We start from the raw sequence: 23,011 nt of genomic DNA on the forward strand, positions 1-23,011 counted from the left end.
AGATAGAGTTGGGCTAGATTATGGGATATACAATGCTGATCTGACCACACAGGTCTTGGCTGTCAATGCCACTTATCCCAGGAGGAACACCAGGGATGGGGACCGGCCATTTGAAGGTGGTCATGTGACATTCACTAACCAGTTTCATAGTCAAAAAATGAGGACTCAATAAGGGCAAAAATTAGCCCAAAATATATCAACACACAGACTGAAAGATCTTTAACCTGTGTATGATAAGTTAAAATACATTTTACTAAAAACAAAAAAAACAGGATTAACCTCCCTGGCGGACTGATTAGGTCAGAATTTTTGTGCTAAAAGCGGTACATTGATTTGCATGGAAATATTTTATATTTCATTGTTATTATATATATATATATATATATATATAATATTGTTTTATATTTTAGGCCTGTAATTCTTAGGAATAACCCACTTAAATCTGTCTAGTAGACATCTCTCAATAATATAATCAAATCAAACCAAAAACACTAAAATATGTACAAACAAGGGGTGCAATATTACTAGTCACTGTAATAATGGTTTAGTAAACATCTCGGGTATGAAATATTTTGAAACATGGGACTGCACAAAGTCCGACGTCACAATAGGGACAATAGTATCTGGTTTCTTTTCTTATTTTCCTTCCACTGTCCTCTCTTTTTGAGCAACAAACCACGCACATCCTTGTAGGTTCCGACTTTTTCTCAGTTGGTGGGATGTAGTCCATGAAGTGACGACCAGTTAAGCGTTCCGGGTTGACAACGCCAACAGCACGACGTCCAGATCTGTTCACAGCCATTGATGGTGTTTGGTGACTCCGAAAGATTTGTTCGGCAACTTTCCAAATAAAGTCCGCATGAATCAAAGACTTGTCACTTTTTTTTTTTTTTTTAAGCAGAATGTATGGATTTCACAAGCATTGCTCATGAAGATGTTTGAAGATCTTTTTATAGTATTTTTTTGCTGCTTCCTTATAGCTGGGTAGAATGTCATTGCTTGGTCGGCTCTGATGACACCTCCCATGGTGTTGTAGTCTATCACTACTTGTGGCTTCATTACTTCTTTCCCACCTTTCATGCGTACCATAACAGTGGAGGTGTTATGCACTGTACTGATTAGGCATACATCTTCCTTGTCCCGCCATGGCAGTGCCATCATTTTGCCTTTCTGCCAGGCAACCATTTTTCTTCAGCTTCTTTTTGACAAACATTGGCGGCAAGTCGCGCTGGTTAGCCCTTGCGGTTCCATAGTCATCAGTTTTGTTCTGCAGTAGAACCTCATAAAGTTTAGGAGACGTATAAATGTTGTCTGTTGTTACACAATAGCCCTGATTTAGCAATGGCTCAATCAGTGAAAGAACAGAAGATGTTGCCACTCCATAATTGCTTTTGATGATTCGCACAGCATGTAGGATTTTACACCAAATCGTGCCCTCTTTGATGCAATGTATTGCACTCAGCTGAGCCTTCCCTTGTTGGCCATTAGACTTTCATCTATGCAGATGTCTCTTTCTGGCACATAGCTCCGTTGGAAATGCTGTAGAATCATTTGATATACTTCCCAAATTATTTCAGTTTTGGTGCAGGATGAGTTGTTTCATCAAATTCTTCATTATTTTCAAAGTGCAGATATTTCATTATGAGGAAAAATCTGTATTCTGACATGACCGTGCCAAAGAATGGAGTGGCAAATAATGAATTGGTTGTCCAATACTACTTCTGCAGGGGTTTTCCTACCACTCCCTGAAGAATTATTAGGCCCAGAAATTTCCAAATGTCATCTTTGGTCACTGATTCCCACTTTCTGCATCTTGCAAACCTCTGATGCATAGCGCATTGTTGGTCTTTGTACCAGTTGGTCTCGGTAACAATTTTTTCAATAACCTCATCGGTCAAAAACAATTGGAGGTATGCCAAGGGGTTGTCATGGTCAACACCAACTTTTTATACCAGATGCTCCTGTAAATGGAAATCTTGGGGGCGCTGCCTGATCTGTACCGCAGTCAATAGAACACCAAGTGCACACATTGCTGAGCTCAGTTGCAGAATTGTCGCTGTCGTCACTTTCCGTACCTGATGACGAATTTTCCCACAAATAGCTATCGTTCAGTTCTAAGTGACTCAGTTTCACTGTCACTGTTTTCCAGTCTATCTAAAAGCGCTTTAGCGCAAAAAGAACGCTTTTTTGGACGCCATGGTCGTTCTCAATTTTCCAGGCACAAAGAACTGGAAAAGCACAGGCAGGGCACTGGAAAAGTCAGCAGGTGAAATTCTGACGTAAATTACTTGATACAGTGTAATCCATTAGGATAACAACTTCGTATCATGTCATTTATTTTATTTACTTTTTGAATTCCACCCCCCTGCGTCGCAACGCTCGCAGGGAAGAGAACTGGAAGACAGGTGCCGGCACGGCCCAACACACAACGGCCGAGACAGAGTGAGGATGTCTGGAGGATGGCTGGGGAGGATGGCGAGGGATAGCAGGGGAAGGTGAGCTTTATTGTGGGGTAATCTCGAGTGTGGCTCGGGGTTACCGCTTTTGGTACACTATATTAACCCCCGAGCCACACTCAGGAATACCACTAGGGAGGTTAAATGGGATACAAAATTTTCCTATAGAGAAAAACCAGCAGGTTGCAAAAACCATGAGCAAAAAAAGTATACAGACCCGCTTTACTTCTCATCCAGAAGACTACAACGCCCGGTATTTTCATTACACGATAACACCGGAGCTCTCAAGATTTAACCCTATCAATTCAAGGACAACAGGTAAGATTCATTAGCACTCAGTATGAGTATGTCTGACTCACAAGGAAATAATCCCATAATCACTTTATACAGTATCTCACCAAAGTGAGTACACCCCTCACATTTTTGTAAATATTTTATTATATCTTTTCATGTGACAACACTGAAGAAATGACACTTTGCTACAATGTAAAGTAGTGAGTGTACAGCTTGTATAACAGTGTAAATTTGCTGTCCCCTCAAAATACCTCAACACACAGCCATTAATGTCTAATGGACAAATGGACCAGAAGGCGCACAGAGCCTTTCTGCAAGCTGCTCCCCAGCCAACACAGAGCTGTGTGAACCATATCCATTGAGAGGCGGGCACAATCTCCTGTCCTGCAAATTGGATGCAGAGAAACCCGAATCCAATTGGATGTGGAGAACCCACATCCAATTCGCAACAGTGTGAACCCTGCCTAAATCTCTTTTCCTACAGAAGTATAGAGTGCCCCTTGTCCTCTTTGATTACCTTAAAGTAAATAACTCTACACCAAGTTCACTATACGGACCCCTTATGTATTTATACATGTTGATCATATCCCCCCTTAATCTCCTCTTCTCAAGAAAGAATACATTTATTTCCTCTAATCTTTGCACATAACTGAGCTCCTCCAAGTCTCTTATCAGTTTGGTTGCCCTTCCCTGCACTCTCTCTAGTTCAATTGCATCCTGTTCAGGGCTGCGGTTAGAAATTGTGGGGCCCCGTACACAGAACAGGCCTTCCCTGAAAATATCAAAACAATGTATTCACTAAAAATACATGAAAATCATTATTAGTGGACAGAAACATAACACACCTTACAAAGTTCCTGCTAAATATAACTGCATTGAGTTAATAAAGTTCTGGGTGTAAATGAGGTCTTGGGGCTCATGCACATAGGTGCTGTGGCATGTTTTTTTTTTTTTATGTGGCTATTGTTGTGTGCAGGCAGCCTATGTTATGCTATGGGGATGCAGCAACTGTACAAACACAGTCTCCGGTCCTAATTTAACAAGTGCGTGGGTGCAGGTGTACGGCCCCAAACACAGACAGTGCATTCGGGGTCACTCACCCACACCTGCACACTTATCAAATTAGGACATGCGGCTGGGTTCATACAGCTACTGCATTCTCATAGAATACCAGGCGGCTCTGGCCACACAAACTACTCATTCACAGGGAACCCATGTGAATAAGCCCTTCAACTTTTTTTTATTATTTTTTCCAATTTTTTAAATTATGTTCCACAATTTATTTTTAAAAATGTTTAAATTATGCTTTACAATTCTTTTTTTTCCAATGCTATTGGAATTGGGGGGGGGGGGGAGGGCACCTGGGTGAAAAGTCAGGAGTCAGGAGCCTAAATCTCTCCTTCAAGACAGAGAAAGGAATTGAGGACAATTTCTTTCTCTGTAGCCTCAGCTGCCCTGAAGATAAATGAACAGGAGACAGCGGCTCCGGTCTATTCATAAACTGAAGCAGAGGAAACACAGTTTTGAACGGACACAGGAGCGATCTGTACTGAGTGATTGGGCACAAGGGGGAATCAGATATGGAGGGTGATCAGTGCGGCAGGGGGGACAACTACAGAACAATGCACTGTGTCTGGGTCTCTCCCTCCAGCAGATAAAAGCCAGTGGCAAGGAGAGGGGGAGAAACTGACTTTCAGCTGCTGGAGGGAGAGACACAGTACATCATTCTGAATTTGTCCTCTCATTCCACCACATTGATCCCCCTGCTGTCTGGGCCCCCTGTGTGCCCGGGCCCCCTACGGGAGGCCTGGTGGTACCCCCCTGTCGGCGGAACTGATCCCGTTTAGAATAAATGGCTTGATAATATTAGGCTATATTTTACTATACACCAGTGGCTATGGATAAACATCTGGCCAGAGGAGCAAAAAGCAGTAAGGAATGATCCTTTTATGTGATGGAATGAATTATGTGAATACCTTCTTTTTTTAAAAGGCTTTACTGTGCTTGGTTCCATGTAAAAAATGATTCTTAAAGCTGCTCATACATGGGGCAGTTTTCTCCATTCGGCCAGCCGGCTGAATGATAAAAACTGACCTGATTCCCTCTCCTCGACCCCCCCACCTTTGCTGTGTCTTTGTATCTATTGACTGCAGCGCTGATGGAACTGAAAGCAGAGTTCAGGCCTCAAATACCTTTTTTAACTAAAAATACCCCTATAATACTAATCCATCGCCCTTTACAGAACCGCTATTCTCATTCTTACAAGGTGTACAGTATTGGATTTTAGTCAAAATCGTACTTTTAAAAACGCTGTCTGGGCGCGGCTATCTTAGACGTGGGCATCTGAAGCCAAAGTAATTTGCTGTATCCTTCTTCCTGATTCCAGGGAGTGTTCTGGGAATTCTTCCTGATTCCAGCCTCCTGGGAGTGATGACAAACAGCTCCCAGGATGCAATGCAAAGGCGGAAGTGATGTCGGTGGCCGCGGCCACAGAGGAGGGAGAAGGAGGAAGTACAATCAAAAATGCCCTGAAAATAAGGTAAGGGACCCCTGAAAAAAATTGAAAATGCCCAATTGCTGATCAGCATAGCTAGCACTCCAGGAATCACTAAAGTTGCAAAATAGGCCGGAACTCCTCTTGAAATTCTCCAGCAGTCCCATTCATGACAAGTCAATCGATAGATTTAATTATTATGAACGGAACGCCCATACATACATCAAAATCCAGCCGGTTTGCTCCATGTATGGCCACCTTTATGACTCTGAACTATTAAACACACGGATTGTGTCATTGTTTCCTTTGAGCTGACACCAGATCGTATCAGAACGGTGTGACGCTGAGTTGTTGTGGGCACACGTCAGTTAATTAGCGCGGTGACACTTTATAATTGCTGTAGTGGGCTATTTCTTCACCTCTCGCAAACTGTTTGTCTAATTTTGACATGCAGTTAGTCGGTGTATACTCTACCTGTGTTTTGTCAGTAAATATTTACAGGTTAGGTCAAAAGGTTACTCGTTACTATGTGTAAATTGTACTCGGGATCAATTAAGGATGTGTGAAGCTCTGCTCATTTCCATTCATTAACAGATAAGAAATGAGAGATAAGCTGGAAGGTGGCTTCTGGCTGCTGTGTTTTCAAGCTGAGCTCTCCAATGTTATTCTATCAGATTGAAAGCAGGCCAGGTAGAGAAAGACAATTACAGAGAATGCGTATCACAATAGAACAGGTTAAGCTGCTCAGACTAAACAAACAGCTCATTTGGTCAGTGCTTATATACAGTGTAGAGGACACAGATAATGAGCATTATACGAGATCCTGGACGGTCGTGGATACTTTCATTCTCTTTGCTCGGATGCTATTTTAGACGGTAAATTTTACGGATGCCATTTAAAAGGATCGACCTTCACTAAGCAGACATTTTATTATAGGGTAGATACTGGCGGCATGATCCACCTACTGACATCTTATATCTCTCAACGTTTCAAACAGCGAGATCTCTGCATGAAGGGTCCCGGCTTCACTTACATCAGCATCTGGCAAATGTAGGTACTTTGGGATTTTACTAAACTAGGCTGACCCTTTAACCTTTCACTACCACGTGCCAGCTCTAATAGCTGAGCTTAGTTTTCTATGTAGAAACCCAAAGGTTAAAATGGAACTAAGAAAAAAAAAAGAGATTTGACTTTCAAAAGCCTGTTCACACCATGCGCAGAGACGCACGTACAGTATTTATTATGTACGTCTTTGCAAGGACACAGGAAATAATTATTCTCTATGTGCGCTGTTCACACCATAAGGCTCCATTCACACTGCCACGACTTGTCAGGCGACTTGTCAGCCTGACAAGTCGCGGTCCATGCACTGCTACAGGACCCGTTCTAATAGGAGCGACACAAGTCGCTCCAACTTAGAAAAAGGGTCCTGTACTACTTGCATTGACTTAAATTATGTGAAGTCCGTGCAAGTTGCGCCGAAGTTGCGGTGCACGGGACTTCACAGGTCGCCCCCGAAGTCGTGCAGGATTCGTGTCGCTTCAGTGTGAATGCGGTCTTACACTGCTGTCTCATCAGTTTTTTATCCATTTAGAAAATTGCAGGCATGTTGTGCAGAGTAAAGTCACACAGTACTAGTGTTGTGGTGTGAACAGGGCACATAAAGAACAATGGTTTTCTTTGTGTCCTTGAAGAACGCGTACAGAAAAACTCACGCTTCTGCACATGATGTGAAGGAGGCCTTAAGAGTTATAGTAGCAATAATAATAATAATCATTACAGTATTTTATACTATAAAACGAGAGGCGATATGACAGCAGTATATCAATGCCTCAATGAAGAACCCAGCGTAGGATGAAAACTATTCAGTCTCAGGGAGTATAAGAGCACACTAAGAGATTGGAGGAGAAGCCGTTTAACCTTAAGCTGTATAGAGGGTTTTCACTGTCAGGGCGATAAAGATGTGAAACTCTCTTCCACAATTGGTGGTGTCAGCAGAAAGTATTGATAGTTTTAAACCATTCTTTAAAACGTGCATCTTAGTGATCACAACATACAAGGATATGGGAAATGATTATCGACCTTGACACACGTACACCTACACAGGTTGAATTGGATGGACTGGTGTCTTTATTCAACCTTACCTACTATGAAACTACAATTGTTAATGCTCCTGGACAATTATTCATTACAACCCTAATAGAAATTTCTTAAAACTCATCATTTTTGCATAACTACAAATCTCAACTGTTTAATCTATTTTTATCTGAGGAGACACTCTTACATGGTTAATTTCAGTGCTGGCCGAGATGACCAGAAGCTCTGAGGGCAAAACAGTTACACTGTTAAGACAGCTAAACAAATTTCCCATAGTGCACCGCCTGCCAAGAAGGTTTGTGACTAGCAACATCGATGATCTTGAAGATTCCTCCATCCATCTGAAGTCAGCCTTTCTTGACTGGAGTCTTCTCAGGGGGTACAGGGTAGGTTTTAGTAGCAACCACCCTAACCCTTAATGATATAGTACTGGATGTGTTTTCTTCACATGCAAAGAGATTTGAGCTTGCCTCAACTTGGCTGCTATGGCATTTGTTACACCACTGGCTGATAAATTCAAATCAGTCTGACTGTTCGCCCCAGAAAACCAATGTGTGCAGCCAATGTGTTGCTGTGGTCTTAAAGGACAAATATCTAAAAACAAAGTGTTCGTTTTTTTATTCTGTGATTTTTTTTCTAAAATAACTACATACTGTATGTGGATTTTGAACCCTCTATACATTAGATATCTTTTTTACTATTATTCATAAGCCTTTAATAATTAAAATATTTGTATAACATTCTATGCCAGGGGTGTCCAGCCTGCCGCCCAAGGTGGATACGAATGCAGCCCAACACAAAATCGTAAACATTCTTAAAAATTTTGATTTTTTTTTGGGGAAAAATGTGTTTACACTTAGTGAACACATGTGGCTAAAAAAAATTGACAATGTCTCTTTACTGGACTTTTATACGTTTTATCTTCCCAAAGAAAAGTATCTCAGTCTTTACAATCACGCCTTATTCATGTCAGCAGTTTTTGGCAGCAGCTGTATTTGTGAGCAACTATTTTCAAGGATGAAGGGCAAAATTAGATCCAAAATATCTGATGAGTACCTTGAGAATTCATTAAGAATTGCTACCACATCCATCCAACCAGATATTGATGCTTTGGTTTATCAAAAACAGTGTCAAAGCAGCAAGTTCCCCGTTGGGGGTGTCGGAACCCACAATGATTCACCACACTGCTCTACCCGTTTCAAAACCCCCAGATTTTGCTTACAGCTGGGATATCTCTATATATATATATATGACCTTATATCTGCTGTATTTGTTCCTCATGCCTTATTAACCTCTTTTTTATGTGAATTCTATTTAGCCATGTTTTTCATGTTGCAACACTTGTATGCTCACTTTTTGCTTACTTTGCCTTGTACTGGTTTTTTGTACTATTCTAAATGTTCAATAAACTGTTTAAAAAAAAAAAAAAAAAACAGTGTCAAATATCGCACTAGTCTCCCTTTTTTACTTTTATAATAACAAATATTATCAAAGAAATGAAGTTGTATAACTCAGATAGGTACATTATCTATATCAGTGATCCCTAACTTGTGATCTGACCAACTTTTTCTGCTCATCAGCTATCCTTATTGTTAGTGTATATTATGTGTGGCCCAAAACAATTCTTCTTCCAATGTGACCCATGAAGATCAAAAAGTTGGACACCCCTGTTCTATTCTCTGTTGCATTTCTACTTTAGTACTAAGTTTACAAAGCAGAATGGGGACTTAAGACAGCACATGTATGTCACTGCCAATGACGCAAGACTGTAAAAGGTTATCACTCACTTCAAAGCTCATCTAATGGATCTTTCCTGGGTTTTCACACTTGCTTAGAAGCCAAGGAAATACCAACATAATGCGGCACACAGAAGTACTACTACTAAGAGTGAATGTTTTAAAAAATGAACAGAAAAAAAAAAATGAGTAACCCATTTCCTTCCTAGTGTAATCAAGTCCCCACCATCAATGTAAAGACACAACTGTCAAATCCAAAGACATGCTGGTAGGTTAATTGGATCATGTATAAAAAAAAATGTCCCTACTGTGTATGTATGTGAGTTAGGGACCTTAGATTGTAAGCTCCTTGAGGGCAGGGACTGATGTGAATGTACAATGTATATGTTAAGCGCTGCGTAAATTGACAGCGCTATATAAGTACCTGAAATAAATAAAAAAAATAAAATAAATGCAAACGCTTTTTATAAATCAAGATTGTTGAACTCAAAAAATGCAGGTTGATATAACAGCATTCGTAGGTAAAATGAACAAACTGACTTAAAAAGCAATGTTTTTTCCTACAGTTGTCCATTTTAGAAAATTTATTAAATCATTTAGTTTTTATTGTAACCTTAAAGTGAATTTATGAGGCAAATAAATAGGCAAATGAATAGGGCAAAAAAAACTATACAAAATGCGGTAACTCTTATCAATCCTTTCAGACCTTCTAATACCAGTTAATGCTGAGGCTTTATTAGAGAACTATCATATTCTGCAATATGTCTACAGTATGTAATATAGTACATGTCTACTACTGACAACCTGCTGTCAGTGATCATTGGTAAATAGGATTAACTTTGCCATTCATGATGTAAAATGTATAAGAATGCTTACCTTCGATGAATCGATTCAGAAAATTTAAGGCTTGCATAAATAAACTCTTTGACTTGCATATATATCTGTGGTACTGAGTGAGACATGGGGAGCTTCTTTGGAAAGGATAGCTTAAAAAAACAAAAAAAAAAACATGTTATCCCTGTGCAAGTATATAATGTATAATCGTCCAAAAATCAGCTATGTTACATAGTAAACCTAAAGTTTGAAGACTCTAGAGGCTACCTGACTCTTGTTTCACACAACCAAAAGCCGTACTCACAGGGCCATGTCAATAATAACATCTAAAGGAGAAATGCTTTTCATTGTCCATAGCAACCAGGCATCCCATTTCTCTATGATACTGCACTCTGGGGTATAAAGTGGGGTACACAATAGTAGAAAATCTGCCGAAAATTCCCGTCCGCGGTAAAATCGTCCGATTTTTGCCTAGTGTGTACACAACTTTCAGCAGCCGATGCCGACATTTTCAACGAAAGAAAACGGAGGGACAAACACCAAAATTTTTATTGTCCGTCCCCAGACGACCAATTTTCGTTTAATGTGTATGCAGTACGTCTGTGAAAAATCAGATACGCATGATCTGAAGTTGCTGACGACCCGGAAGTCTATGAACAAATGTCCCAAAAAAAATAAAAAATAAAAATCGGACGTGAAATTTTGTGAACATTATGCACTGTCAACTAAAAACGGTTATTACCGCTGAGCATGAGAGAGAAAAATCGGAGGATATTTCGTCCGATTTTCGTCAAGTATGTACGAGCCTTTAGAGATAGTCTGATTGGTTGCTTAAGAAGCTCTGCAGACTTCCATCATCCAATCATGCGCAAGCACAAAAATACAGATTTTTTTTTTCCTTGCACATGATAAGTATTTTTTGCAAAGTGAAATTGCACAGCATTCTCTGAACCCAGAGGAAGGTTCCCTTGCAAATACTTCCAAAAGTGAACAGCCTATTTACCTTTAGAAAATCAATCCACTTGTATTTCTTGAAAAGAATACAGACACTTTCTGAATGGAGGTGTTGCACAGTGAGTAATCGCTGTGCTCCAGGCCTGACTGTTAGTTTCACCACCAGAACTTTATTGGTGACATCACTTTCAGAGGCTGCATGTAAGTAACATTCTTTAGGCCCTGTTCATACTTCTGTGTTTTGCAGCTTGTTTGCTCGAAGCTCAAAAACACTCAACAAGCAAATACCTATTGTTTTCAATAACCCTAGTTCACATCTGAGGGTCCTGTCACTGTAGCAAAACTACTACTTTTCGGGCAGAATGAAGCATTTTTGTTCCAACAGACTTCAATTGAAATGCCTGAAAAGCGCGACATGAGCTTTCCTAAAGCCTTTTGTTGAGCATTTTCTGCTCCAACAGCGGCTCTTCTCCCCTTTTTCAGCAGCACCCCACACTTTTTAGCAGAAAAACGCCTGAAAAACACTTGAAAACGTGTTGCTTAGGTGTGAATGTATACTTAAGAAAGAAGCCATCAGTGGGGCAAACATCATTAGAGGTACCTTATCTGTGCCTAGCTAATTTCCCAATTAAGTTTTTTGCCCACACTTCAATTTAAGGCCCCTTTCACACTGTTCGCTCCGTCGGCAGACTCCGTTTTTCTCAGCGGTGAGCAGGCGGATGGTAGCTCTGTCTCCGCTCTGTGTGCGGAGATGGAGCTGTCAGGTTCCCACTGTCCTCTATGGGGGAATCGGATGAGAACAGACCGCCTGTCCGTTCTCATCCGATCCCATCCGATCCGGTCCGCCAGAGGGATGGAAAATAGGGTTTCCATCCGTCCGGATTTGACGGACAGGATCAGATCGGATTTCAGCGGACATGACTCTGCTGACATCCACTGCCCCATTGAGATGCATGGGGCATCCGCTCAGATCCACCTAAAAAACTGACAGGCGGATCTGAACGGTTCGCATGTGTCAAAAGGGACTAACTGGTTTCCCAACGCACCTCTGTAATGCCTTGTACACACGATCAGATAATCAGACGACTTATCGTTCGCATTTTGTGGCATAATACTAATATCGAATTTAACAATGCGTACTAAAACGTATGATTTTTTTCATAAAATTCTGGAAAAAAGCTTCCTGTTTGTGTAGTTACATATCAGAAGTGATACCATATATGTGTGATTACCTGATCATGTGTACAAGGCATTGGCATCATGCGTGGTCTTTGTCTATCGATTTTTATCGAACGCATACTGTACTGATTATACGATCGTTGTTCGATAGGCTACACACAAGAAAAGTTTTCTTGTTTGTCCCTTCAGATATTGTTGGACGAACTGTCTTGATCGGCTGTCGAAAGCTGTGTACTAACGATCAGATTATCATGCGATCAATTCGAAAACTATTACAGTATTTTCTTTTGATTATCTGATCGGTTGTGTACGAGGCATAAGTATTGCTCACCTTGTCACCTTCGGGATCTTGAAAAGGAAATTTGCTGACTACAGCTCTGTACTCTTCTTCATTAGCTACTGGAATTGGACTGTAGTTGTCAGCCTCAAAAATTTCCCTATGAGCAGAAAAACAAAATGGCATTGCATGTTAAATGAGTAAAGTCTTTGTAATGTTGGCCATGCTCTCAAATATTGTGCCTCCATGGCACATTGGAGAAGGCATACGTAATAGAGAAAAGCAGCATTTCCTAATATTATAATGAGCTAAGCAAACTAGCTTTAATTTAAGGCGCCTGTAAAAGAAGACTTTTAATACTTTCTGGTCCCACTGACTATGCACTCATTTTCACTGACTTGAAAAGCAAGCTCCAACAAAGAATCAATAAACATATACATATAAATATATATATGGCACAGTTGTGGAACCATAAAAAAAATATGAATAATATCGAAGAAAAGTAAATGGAGTAGAGTGTTTTTTCCTGTATGGATCTACAACAGAGCATATAGTGGATCATATACATATGAGGATTACAGAGCGATGTGTGTTTAAGGAATTGAAACATTAAACATCATACAAGTAAATGGGGGTTGATTTACTAAAACTGGAGAGTGCAAAGCTTGATGCAGCTGTGCATGGTAGCCAATCAGCTTCAGCTTGTTCAATTAGGCTTTGACAAAAAATTCAGAAAGCTGATTGATTTCTTTGCAGAGCTGCAGCAGATTTTGCACTCTCCAGTTTTAGTAAATCAACCCAAAAGTGTTTGCAGTGAGTTAAATTTATTAAAGTCCTAATAAAGGTTTTATACTGGAACGAATAAAGTTGTATAAAATGCAGTTTCCATTGGCAGAATATTCTTTTTTTGGGATACGTAAAGGAAGGTGTAATCCTGTGATTAACAAACTTCCCGGCCCTGGGTGGCTACACGCCTCAATTTTATCTGTGGAGGGATGTATGATTGTCAACTTAACTGGACTTCAAATAGGTCAGCTTTTGTTCGTCTCTGTTACTTACACATGGAATGATGGGCTTGGTAGTTTACATAGGAAAGATAAGATAAGTTTTGCTTTCTATCCCGCTCATGGAAACTGACAAGGACACTTTTTCTGGTAGGATCAACTGGTATTTTATGTACTTGCGGAAAAAGTTCTTAGCCTGAAAATTGGCAACTAATGCAGTCACCACATCAAGGACTAGTAAGCTGCAATACATAACTGTTTTGTCCTTGGGTTTAGTTATTCTTTACAGAAGATCTCCACCATTTCTATTTAATCTGACCACAACAAAGAATGCAATTTAAAGTACTGTATAACAAAAGTTTTTCTGTAGTTTTATACAGAGTGGAGAGGGATTAGGACACCAGGTATTTATTACCACCTGTGTCTCCATTAGGGAGATTCGCCCTCTCTATTTATCCTGGGAACCATTATCACCGAGAGTGAAAATGAGAGAAAATCTAAAATTTTCCAATAGAGACACTAGTTCTGGTGAACCTGCAAAATACCAGGGATTTCCCTCACTTTGGAGAAATTCCGGAACCTTTCCCAGGCTCTCCCATCCCATTAGGATGCTCCAAACCAACACAACTGATCTGATCGCATACACTGAGAAGAACTGAGGAACTTAAACTTCCTTCCCCCTTCTCTGACATCAGAACCTGGAAGCAACAAGGATTGTGCCACTTCTAGCTTTGGTTTATTTACAAGCAGTTTGATAAGATGCTTTGGAGGCCAGAGGAGAGATATGGGGTCTAATAGACCCCAGATCTCTCCAAAGAGAGGACCTGTCACAGCTCATGCTATCACAAGGGATGTTGAACATCCCTTGTAGCAATATGGTTGATCCAAAAATAAATAAATGTACAGTAGAATCATTTTTTTTTTAAATAAAATAATATATATATTTTTTTAAGCTCTCATTTCCCCTCCTCCCCCCTGCTTATGAGCAAATGCAAATTTGCATGTGCATGTAGGTCCTGCACACATATTTAACCAGCAATCGCACCACACATCTGAGGTATTGTTGAGAAAATCAGAGAAAGAGCCCTTAAACGTTGCCTATGGATAATTTATTGTACCATAGTTTTGTCAGCATTCCACGGGCTTGTGCAATTTTAAAGCATTTGGTATCTATTTGCTTGGCGTAACATCATCTTCTATATGTTACCCAAAAAATTTGGCATTATATTGGGTTTGTGTTCAATAAGATCCAATAAAGTGTATTCTTCCAAAAATATTGTGTTTATAAAAAACCCTTGTGCAAATATCATGCGACATAAAAATTGCAAAACCCCCCATTTTATTCTGCAGGGCCTCTGTTTAAAAACATAATGTTTGGGGGTTCTAAATCATTTTCTAGCAAGAAAATGCTTTTTACAAACATTTTAAAAAGGGTTTTACATGTATGTCAGAATTGGCCTGGACACAAAGCATTTAATGTCAAATATCTCATGTTCTGCTCAGGTATTTTCCCATCTAGGTTTATGAATGGTTTTGGTAGATCTTCTGCATAGATTTTGCTTTCAGTCTTGTAGATTAGATACCTGAACACCCCAGCCCATTTTTTCAGTAGAGTTTCATTATACTTGTCTCTGACTTCATATAAAAGATCGAACAACCGATTTACAGGAAATCCATATCCCTGAAAAAGAGAAAGAGTACAAAATCAACATGTGACTTTTGACTGCCCTCTAAAAAGATAAAATCTTGTAAAATCTTTATATAATAAAATCCCCGGCGCAAATTAAGTAAAAAGTCATACCGCCACTCCATCACGCCTTACATGTGGGTTTGAGATTAGTTTGCTTTGGGACTCCGAAGCAACTGAAACACCAATCATTCTAATTATTTCCAGGGAAAAATGAGAGTAGGGGGAAACTGGTAACATGGTCTGAAACAGATAATGTGAGTCTTTGCAGCATTATGCAGAGAACACACTACAGGAAATTAGGCTTGATTCACACCTATGCATGTTGCTTTTAAGCATTTCTGTAGTCCTTTTTGCTGTGCTTTCCACTTTTTTTACTGCGATTTTACCACAATTCGCATTTTTTATGCTTTTCTTTGGAGAAAATTTGTTGTTGGGCAGATTTAAAAACACAAATCGCTGGAAAATTGCACTAAAATGCACTACCTGCTTTTCTGCAGCCTCTTCATTGAAGTGTATTGAACCAAAAAAGCAAAAGAAGCACAGTTTTGCGTTTAAAAAAAGGCCCTGACCCTTTCCAAAAACGCAGAGGCACAAAAATGCATTGATGTGATTGTGTTCCATAGGAAACCCATGTTAAAAAAAAAACGCCCCGCATTTCTGTAAAAAGCAAAATGCATGAAAAAAAGCATTGGTGTGAATGGAGCTTTAGAGGCGCCACAACACACTTTGTACTTTATAAATATATAAAACATAAAATGCAGGCACAGTGTGGAATATTTCCAGCTGGCTGTATAGAGAAGGGACATCATGCAGATCTTTATAAATAAGCCCCATCAAGTTCATGGTGCCCAACTGGCTACAAAGGAGGGACTAGGAAAAACTGAAAAATCAGTAGCAGTGTGTCACCAATCTTCTTGCTAAGCATGTCATAAACCATAGGTTTGAACCAAAAAAAAAAAAAAACTCTGCGTCCATAATGCAACAGGAGATTCTACTTTTCCACAATATAAACTGTGCTGTCAGTCAGCATAATGTACTAAAGAAGCTGCAGTCAACGTGTGACTTATCCACTGGCAAAAATAATTTGGGGGAAAAACTATGCTCTCCTAATATACTGAACAAAATTATAAACGCAACACTTGTTTTTGCCCTCATTTTTCATGAGCTGAACTCAAAGATCTAAGAAAACCGGAAATCATCTGTGAAGAGAACACCTCTTCAAAGTGTCAGACGCCATCGGAAATGAGCATTTGCCCACTCAATTTGGTTACGATGATGAACTGCAGTCAGGTCGAGACCCTGATGAGGATGTTGAGCATGCAGATGAGCTTCCCTGAGACGGTTTCTGACAGTTTGTGCGGAATTTTTTTGGCTGTGCAAACAAATTGTTGCAGCAGCTGTCTGGGTGGCTGGTCTCAGACCATCTTGGAGGTGAAGATGCTGGATGTGGGCTGGTGTGGTTACACGTGGTCTGCGGTTGTGAGGCCGGTTGGATGTAAAGCCAAATTCTCTTAAACGCCTTTAGAGACGCCGTATGGTAGAGAAATGAACATTCAATTCATGGGCAACAGCTCTGGTGGGCATTCCTGCAGTCAGCATGCCAATTGCACATTTTAGAGTGGCCTTTTTTTGTAGTCAGCCTACAATAACATAATGATCATGCTGTCTAATCACCATCTTGATATACCACGCCTGTGAGGTGGATGGATTATCTTGGCAAAGGAGAAGTGCTCACTAACACAGATTTAGGCTGGCCATACATGTTCAATTTTATTGTACAATTTTCTGTTGGATTTACCAAAAACCATATAATATGAGGTCAAAACTAAACAACACCTTCAATTGTATCCAATTAGGCAGGCCTTTGTACTGCATAGTTGAAGGTAAATCTAAAGAACATTGTACAGAAAATTGTATAATGTATGGCCAGCTTAAGACAGATTTGTGAACAATATTTGAGAGAAATAGGCCTTTTGTGTACATAGAAAAAGTCTTAGATCTTAGAGTTCAGCTCATTATAAAAAGGGGGCAAAAACAAAAGTGTTGCGTTTTTTTTATTTTGTTCAGTGTAAGTAAAAGGATCAAGTGTTAAATGTGTATTTTGCACATTGAACACCCAATTCCATTTGCATACTGCTATTACTACATAGGACTAGAGAAGGAAAAGCACTGCATCATGGAAGCATGGGAGTTCCCATTTTTCAGGCACAGACCTACTCATTTAAAGGAGTACAAAAGTCACATTCATTACATTGAGCATTGACAAAAAAACAATCACTGACTCAAAAGGAGGATTTATTATTGATTAAATCTTTTTATTACTTTATAAATGTGTGCATATCCTCAGTCCATTCCTGTAGCTGCAGCTGCTGTTATTTAAGTATTTCCAGTTATTCATAGAGATGGGATCGGGCACGTTCGGAATCCCTCCAGCCCAATCCCACACACGGCTAATCTGTGCCGCTGCGGGCCGGGAAATGTCTCACTGCTTGTGATTAGCCGCGTGCAGTGTCGGCTTCCTAGCGGGATCGGGCAGATAGGATCCCGAACATGTCCGAGTCCTTTCCTAGTCATTCATAACGGCTGGTGGGGGAGAGGGTGATACTTTGGCCTGAAGAAGGAGCGCATGCTCCGCAACGTGTCGCCGTAAGTCTACAGCCCGGCATCTAGGAAGTGACGTCACGGCCCCCGGACGGACGAGCCTCCGCGAAGTGAGGCCCAGGGAAGCCTCCTGTCAGTTCACAGGCGGCCCTTACCCCCAGCCACTGCTACAACTGCATCCAGAGAACCCCCCCCCTGATGCCAATACCTATGACCAGCCTTATATCCCATGATCGTTTTTATACTACTCTTGTGAGGAAGAAAGTGTTCTTTAAATGTATTAAATGGTTTACTGCTACACTTAGAAGGGCGCTTGTGGTTTCTCCCCTTCAGTTCATGGCTAACTTCAAAACGACATCTCTATAGTTCTTTGCAGTGTCCCCGTCACTGTACTACTGGTCAGTCTGAGCCACAAAGAAATAACATATCCCCAGGCTTTAGATATGCATTTTCCAGGCAGCGAAGAAGCTGGCTGGTGTAAACTTTAGCTTTGCAGTCTGCCCATCAATTACATGTGTGAGGAATTAGCTTAGTAGCGGGTAATGCATGACTCCCTGATTGAGTCGCACCATGGTATAAAAGGCACAGCAAGACAGCAGGATCTTGGTGAAACACAAGTGTGGTTTATTTACGAAGTCTGTGTTCACAAAGTGCAGATATCAAAATGGCAGAATCAGAAAATAAAACCCTTTCCCCGTTGGGCATCTAACTACAAAAACAGGAGCTGATCTACTTGTCCTGGAACACCCTACTGCTACCCAGACGCTTGACTTTCACACGGAATAAATTAGAGTCCATAGACACATAGACAAAGTATAACTAAAGGCAACATTTTTTTTTAGTTTTGGATAGAGTAGAAATAGATTAGAACCCCTATCAGTTTTTATTGCGGTCTGTGACTTCATTAGGGAGATTTACCCGCTCTATTCATCCTGTTTACCATTATCATCAAAAGTGAAAATAAAATAAAATCCTAAAATTTTGGGTTTTCCCCAGAAAAGTAGTAGAGGGGAAATTCTCTCATTTCCTGTTTGGCTACTAGACAGGAAGTGAAGGGGAATCTCTGCAAAAGACAGAGATGGCGAAAAATATCTGACAGGGGATCCCTTGATCTACCAAATAAAAAAAATTGCCTGTTTAATCTCACCATACAAGCTAATGGCTGCTCCCCAGTCTGTCCTGCACAGAAATCTGGTTCCAGGGTTAAGGGATCTTCCCTAAGCAGAATGGGAGTTTTATAGGAGCCTAGAATACTCAACCTGCAACATCTGAGCTTGTTAACCCCTTTAGTGAGTCAAACAGGCTCACTACACAGCACAAAAAGGAAAACCATTTGTATACTGCATGAACCTGGGACAGATTTACCTCCTATCCAACACAACCCTTAGATTTCCCTGGCTTCCTGTCACACTTGCTAAAATTCTATCAGACCTGCTTTTGAAACAGTAGGCAAGAAACTTATCAGAACAGCTAAAATCTGCACCATCCAATGGCTGGCAGGGAGGAACATGCTCGTCTAAAGGGATAGTGGGGATGTGTTCTTTCACTAGGGCTTACCACTAAATATCACGTACACTTGAAGTATCTGCTCCCAGTACACCTGAATAGGTGGCTACTATGGGAGATATTGAGAGAGCAATATAAATTGTGGACACAGGCAAAAAGGAAATGAATGCAGATGGGGATTTCTGGAAAGATTGTAAGGTATTGAAGGGGACTAAATATACAAATGACTTTAAAGAAACAGAAAGAAACCATTGAGAATTGAAACTTGAAGCACATTTGTACATTTTGTTTTCCTATTTTAGTTTTAGGATGCACACAGCAGCAAAGTGTACATTTTCGATATATATATTATATATATATATATATATATATATATATATATATATATATATGACAGTTAGTGGCTTGGGGACACTATAAACTATTTTTTCAGCTAAATGGCTGTTGATTTTTTTACATTTGTATTGAGGTAATATGTGGCTTTTGTGCAAACACCACTGTTTAGAAGAATTATATAATATACAGTTAAAGTGGAAAAAAAAATCAGAACACCTTCTTCACAGTACCATTCATTCTTACATCTCAGAGATTTACCATGAACAGCTAAAGAGTTAAACACGCTGATTTTTTTCTTCTATTGGCACCTAGAGATATTTTGCAGACAGCAGACAATTTTAAGATTGTATGTTAGAGAAACAAGAATATACTGACCTGTAGAGTATCAGCGAAAACCACGATCAGATTCTTCAGCTCCAAAACCAGATCAGGGTCAGTGCAGAATGACTGCAATTAAATTAATACCAGTATTACTGATTATGGCACCTTTATGGCTTCATACAGGGGTATATATATATATATATATATATATATATATATACTGTGTAGCAGGGTGAGGGAAGCCCTCGTGCCACTAGATTATGATAACTCAGCACCATTATTAAAGCCTAAATTCATTCAAGTGGAAAGTCCACAAAGGGAAAATGGGGGAGGATTGGGACTATGCGATACCAAAAAGTGGAGATAAAGAAGGAATTGCAATGGAAAATGAAAAAATGATATTCTAAAATAATAATTTTATTTGTACAAAAAGCAATAAAACACCTTGATAAATAACCATTGCCATGTGAATAGTAAAAACCATGAAGACATACAAATAAACATAAACGTGCAGTATAGACACAAGCAGGGCTGCTGTTAGAAATCGCCGGGCCCCGTACAGACTACCTGGCAGGGCCCCCCCAAGGAAATATATATTTAGCTAAAATTACAACAAAATCACTATTATCAGACACAAATATAACATAGCTCGCATAATTCCTGCTAAATCTACAAAAAAACAATGTTAAATAAAAAAGAAGATGAGATGAGAAAAATATACAGGCTGTGCAGTTGGAGCTCAGTGATAAGAGAGATAGAGAGAGAGAAACAAAGTTACAATTTACAAATAAACTCCTGAGCAGAGATAAGTGCTGGGAGGGGGCCACACAGAGAAGGGGATTAGTGAGGGATGACTGTCTCTTTCTCAACAGATAAAAGCTGATAGCAAGTAGAGGGACAGATCAGATTCAGGTGCTGGAGGAAGAATTCTGTATTTGTTGTCCATCACTAATCCCCCTCTCTGTGTGGGCCCCCCTGTGTGCTCGGGCCCCCTACAAGAGGGCTGGTGATCCCCCCCTATCAGTGGCCCTGGACACAAGTGTTAAGAATAGTGTGTTGAGTCATTGATGGGTCGTTCAATGTGCCAGGGTAAAACCTAAGCTGAACGCTCGATGGCAGGCTGGGGATCCATCTGGCTCTCAGCCCTGCGATCCATGGCGACCAGTCCGAGACCCAGCTCCGCATGATGATTCTTCATCAGAAGATCCCTAAACTAAGGCTGACAAAATAACAGCTAGTAAGGAAAAGAGAAAAAAACTTGAAATAAAATCAAATAAAGGGTAGAAGGCTGAGACTGAGCCCCAGCACAGGAAAGCCAGCTACTCCTAAGCTAGGCAAAGTCAAACTGAGTTGGGAATGCTGGTGCAGGGAGGTATTGACTGAGGGGACAGCCCCTAGGGGTGTGTCTATGCTAAAAGCTTTTGTATTAACAATTCTTGTTACCTAGCTACTCCTACGGAGCAAAGGTCAATACCCATTGGTGAAGAAATGGAGGGGGCGGCGACTGTCGGAGGACGTAAGAGAAAAAGTGGTTGTGTTCTAAGCGGCCTCCCTTGGTTCATATGAGGCCCTTAGCCCTTCCGTAAGTCTCCTCACTCCTTCACCTATTCTAGGAATTCAGTGGTTAGAGCTTGGCTATTGGCTAATCCAAAATGGATGGATGCTTGCTGGTACTCCATTATGGCTCAACCCCATGTTTTCTGAATTTCTGACACTGCCGGATCCCTCCATTTGGGCTGTTATGGGTATCAAACTGTGCAGCACACTTGTGATGGGACCACTTTGAAAAGCTTTAAACACCTGACAGTAAAGTTTAACTTTTCCAACTCTCATCTGTGCAGACACCTGCAGCTCCGCCATATCTACTCTCAGCAGGTTGGGACCTCTCCGATGACCCTGTCCTCCTCCTCTTTAGAGGAGCTGCTGAGAGATCCTGATCTCACCAAACCACTCTCTAAGGCTACGTTCACATGTTAGCGCAGCAGACCGCGGCAGAATCACCGCGATTCTGCCCGCGATCCGGAAATCATTGCAAATCGCGGGATGCCTGTGCATTGCCGTTGATTTGCAATGGCCCCCCAAACGCTGTGCGATGTTGCTGCGATTTCCGCCTGCTGAATCGCGGTAACATTGCACAAACAAAATCGCGGGTCACATTACGCCCAAAAAAGGTACAAGAGCTTCATTGGGGCGTCATGCGACCCACGATTTTGTTTGCGCGATGTTATCTCGATTTGGCAGGTGGAAATCGCGGCAACATCGCACAGCGTTTGGAGTGCCATTGCAGATCAACGGCAACGCACAAGCGTCCTGCGATTTGCAATGATTTCCGGATCGCGGGCAGAATCGCGGTGATTCTGCCGCGGTCCACTACGCTAACATGTGAACGTAGCCTAATATCTACAAGGCCCTCCTGCCTTCTGTACATAAAGGATTGGGGTCCCTGCAAAAAAGTAGGAGGCACATATACAAACTGTTGTAATTCCTACACCGTTCACCTGATTTGGATGTAAATACCCTCAAATTAAAGCTGAAAGTCTGCAGTCAAAGCACATCTTGTTTGTTTCATTTCAAATCCATTGTGGTGGTGTATAGAGCCAAAAAGATTAGAATTGTGTCGATGTTCCAATATTTATGGACCTGACTGTATATATATATATATATATATATATATATATATATATATATATATTTAGCAGAGACCTTTAAGAATAAAACGGCGATTGTTGCAATCTTTTATGTCACACTGTTTTCGCGAAGAAGTCTTTCAAACGCAGCTTTTTTGGGAAAAAATACACTTTAATGAATTTAAAAAAAACAGTAAAGTTAGCCCAATTTTATTCTAAGCAAAAAAATTATGATTCTCATTTTATCCAGAATCGTGCAGCTCTACTTTACACTGGGAAGTTTACTTGCCCTGCAGGGCTTTCTTCTTTTTGTGTAACCCCCTGATGTCCTTGTCAAGTTTACCAAAAGTGAGAAGCTGTTTCTGTTCTTGTAGCCATTTCTTTGTGTTAAAATGTACTCTTCTGGCCTGGGAGTGCCTAATAGGCCATGCTTTTTTCCCACCTACTTTTTATATATCTTAAAGAGAAGTTATTTTAAAATGTACCAACACATAATGAGAAGTGTCCCTTGTGCTGGTGGCTGTAGTCTTAGTTGAAATCTTCTATCTCCTGCCTCCTGCCCCAACCCCCACCCCCCGAAGGTGTAAGCTTCAAGTGATGCAGGA

The 23,011-nt window shown here is 40.6% G+C and overlaps 1 protein-coding gene across 7 annotated transcripts in view; it reads right to left on the minus strand.

The window, feature by feature from the left end:
* The window catches only part of EXOC6 (exocyst complex component 6), a gene marked incomplete at its 5' end in the record, with an annotated part of 513,187 nt that overhangs the window by 222,684 nt on the left and 267,492 nt on the right, over positions 1-23,011 (minus strand). For all 7 annotated transcript variants that reach the window (XM_082267958.1, XM_082267957.1, XM_082267962.1 and 4 more), the window contains 4 exons: positions 9,954-10,063; positions 12,376-12,481; positions 14,909-15,006; positions 19,834-19,905. In XM_082267958.1, the coding sequence (XP_082124084.1) occupies positions 9,954-10,063; positions 12,376-12,481; positions 14,909-15,006; positions 19,834-19,905 (386 nt within the window). The remainder of the gene's footprint in view (positions 1-9,953; positions 10,064-12,375; positions 12,482-14,908; positions 15,007-19,833; positions 19,906-23,011) is intronic.

This window comes from Pelophylax lessonae (assembly GCF_965119305.1).
Source record: "Pelophylax lessonae genome assembly, chromosome: 9".
Classification (NCBI taxonomy): Eukaryota; Metazoa; Chordata; class Amphibia; order Anura; family Ranidae; genus Pelophylax; species Pelophylax lessonae.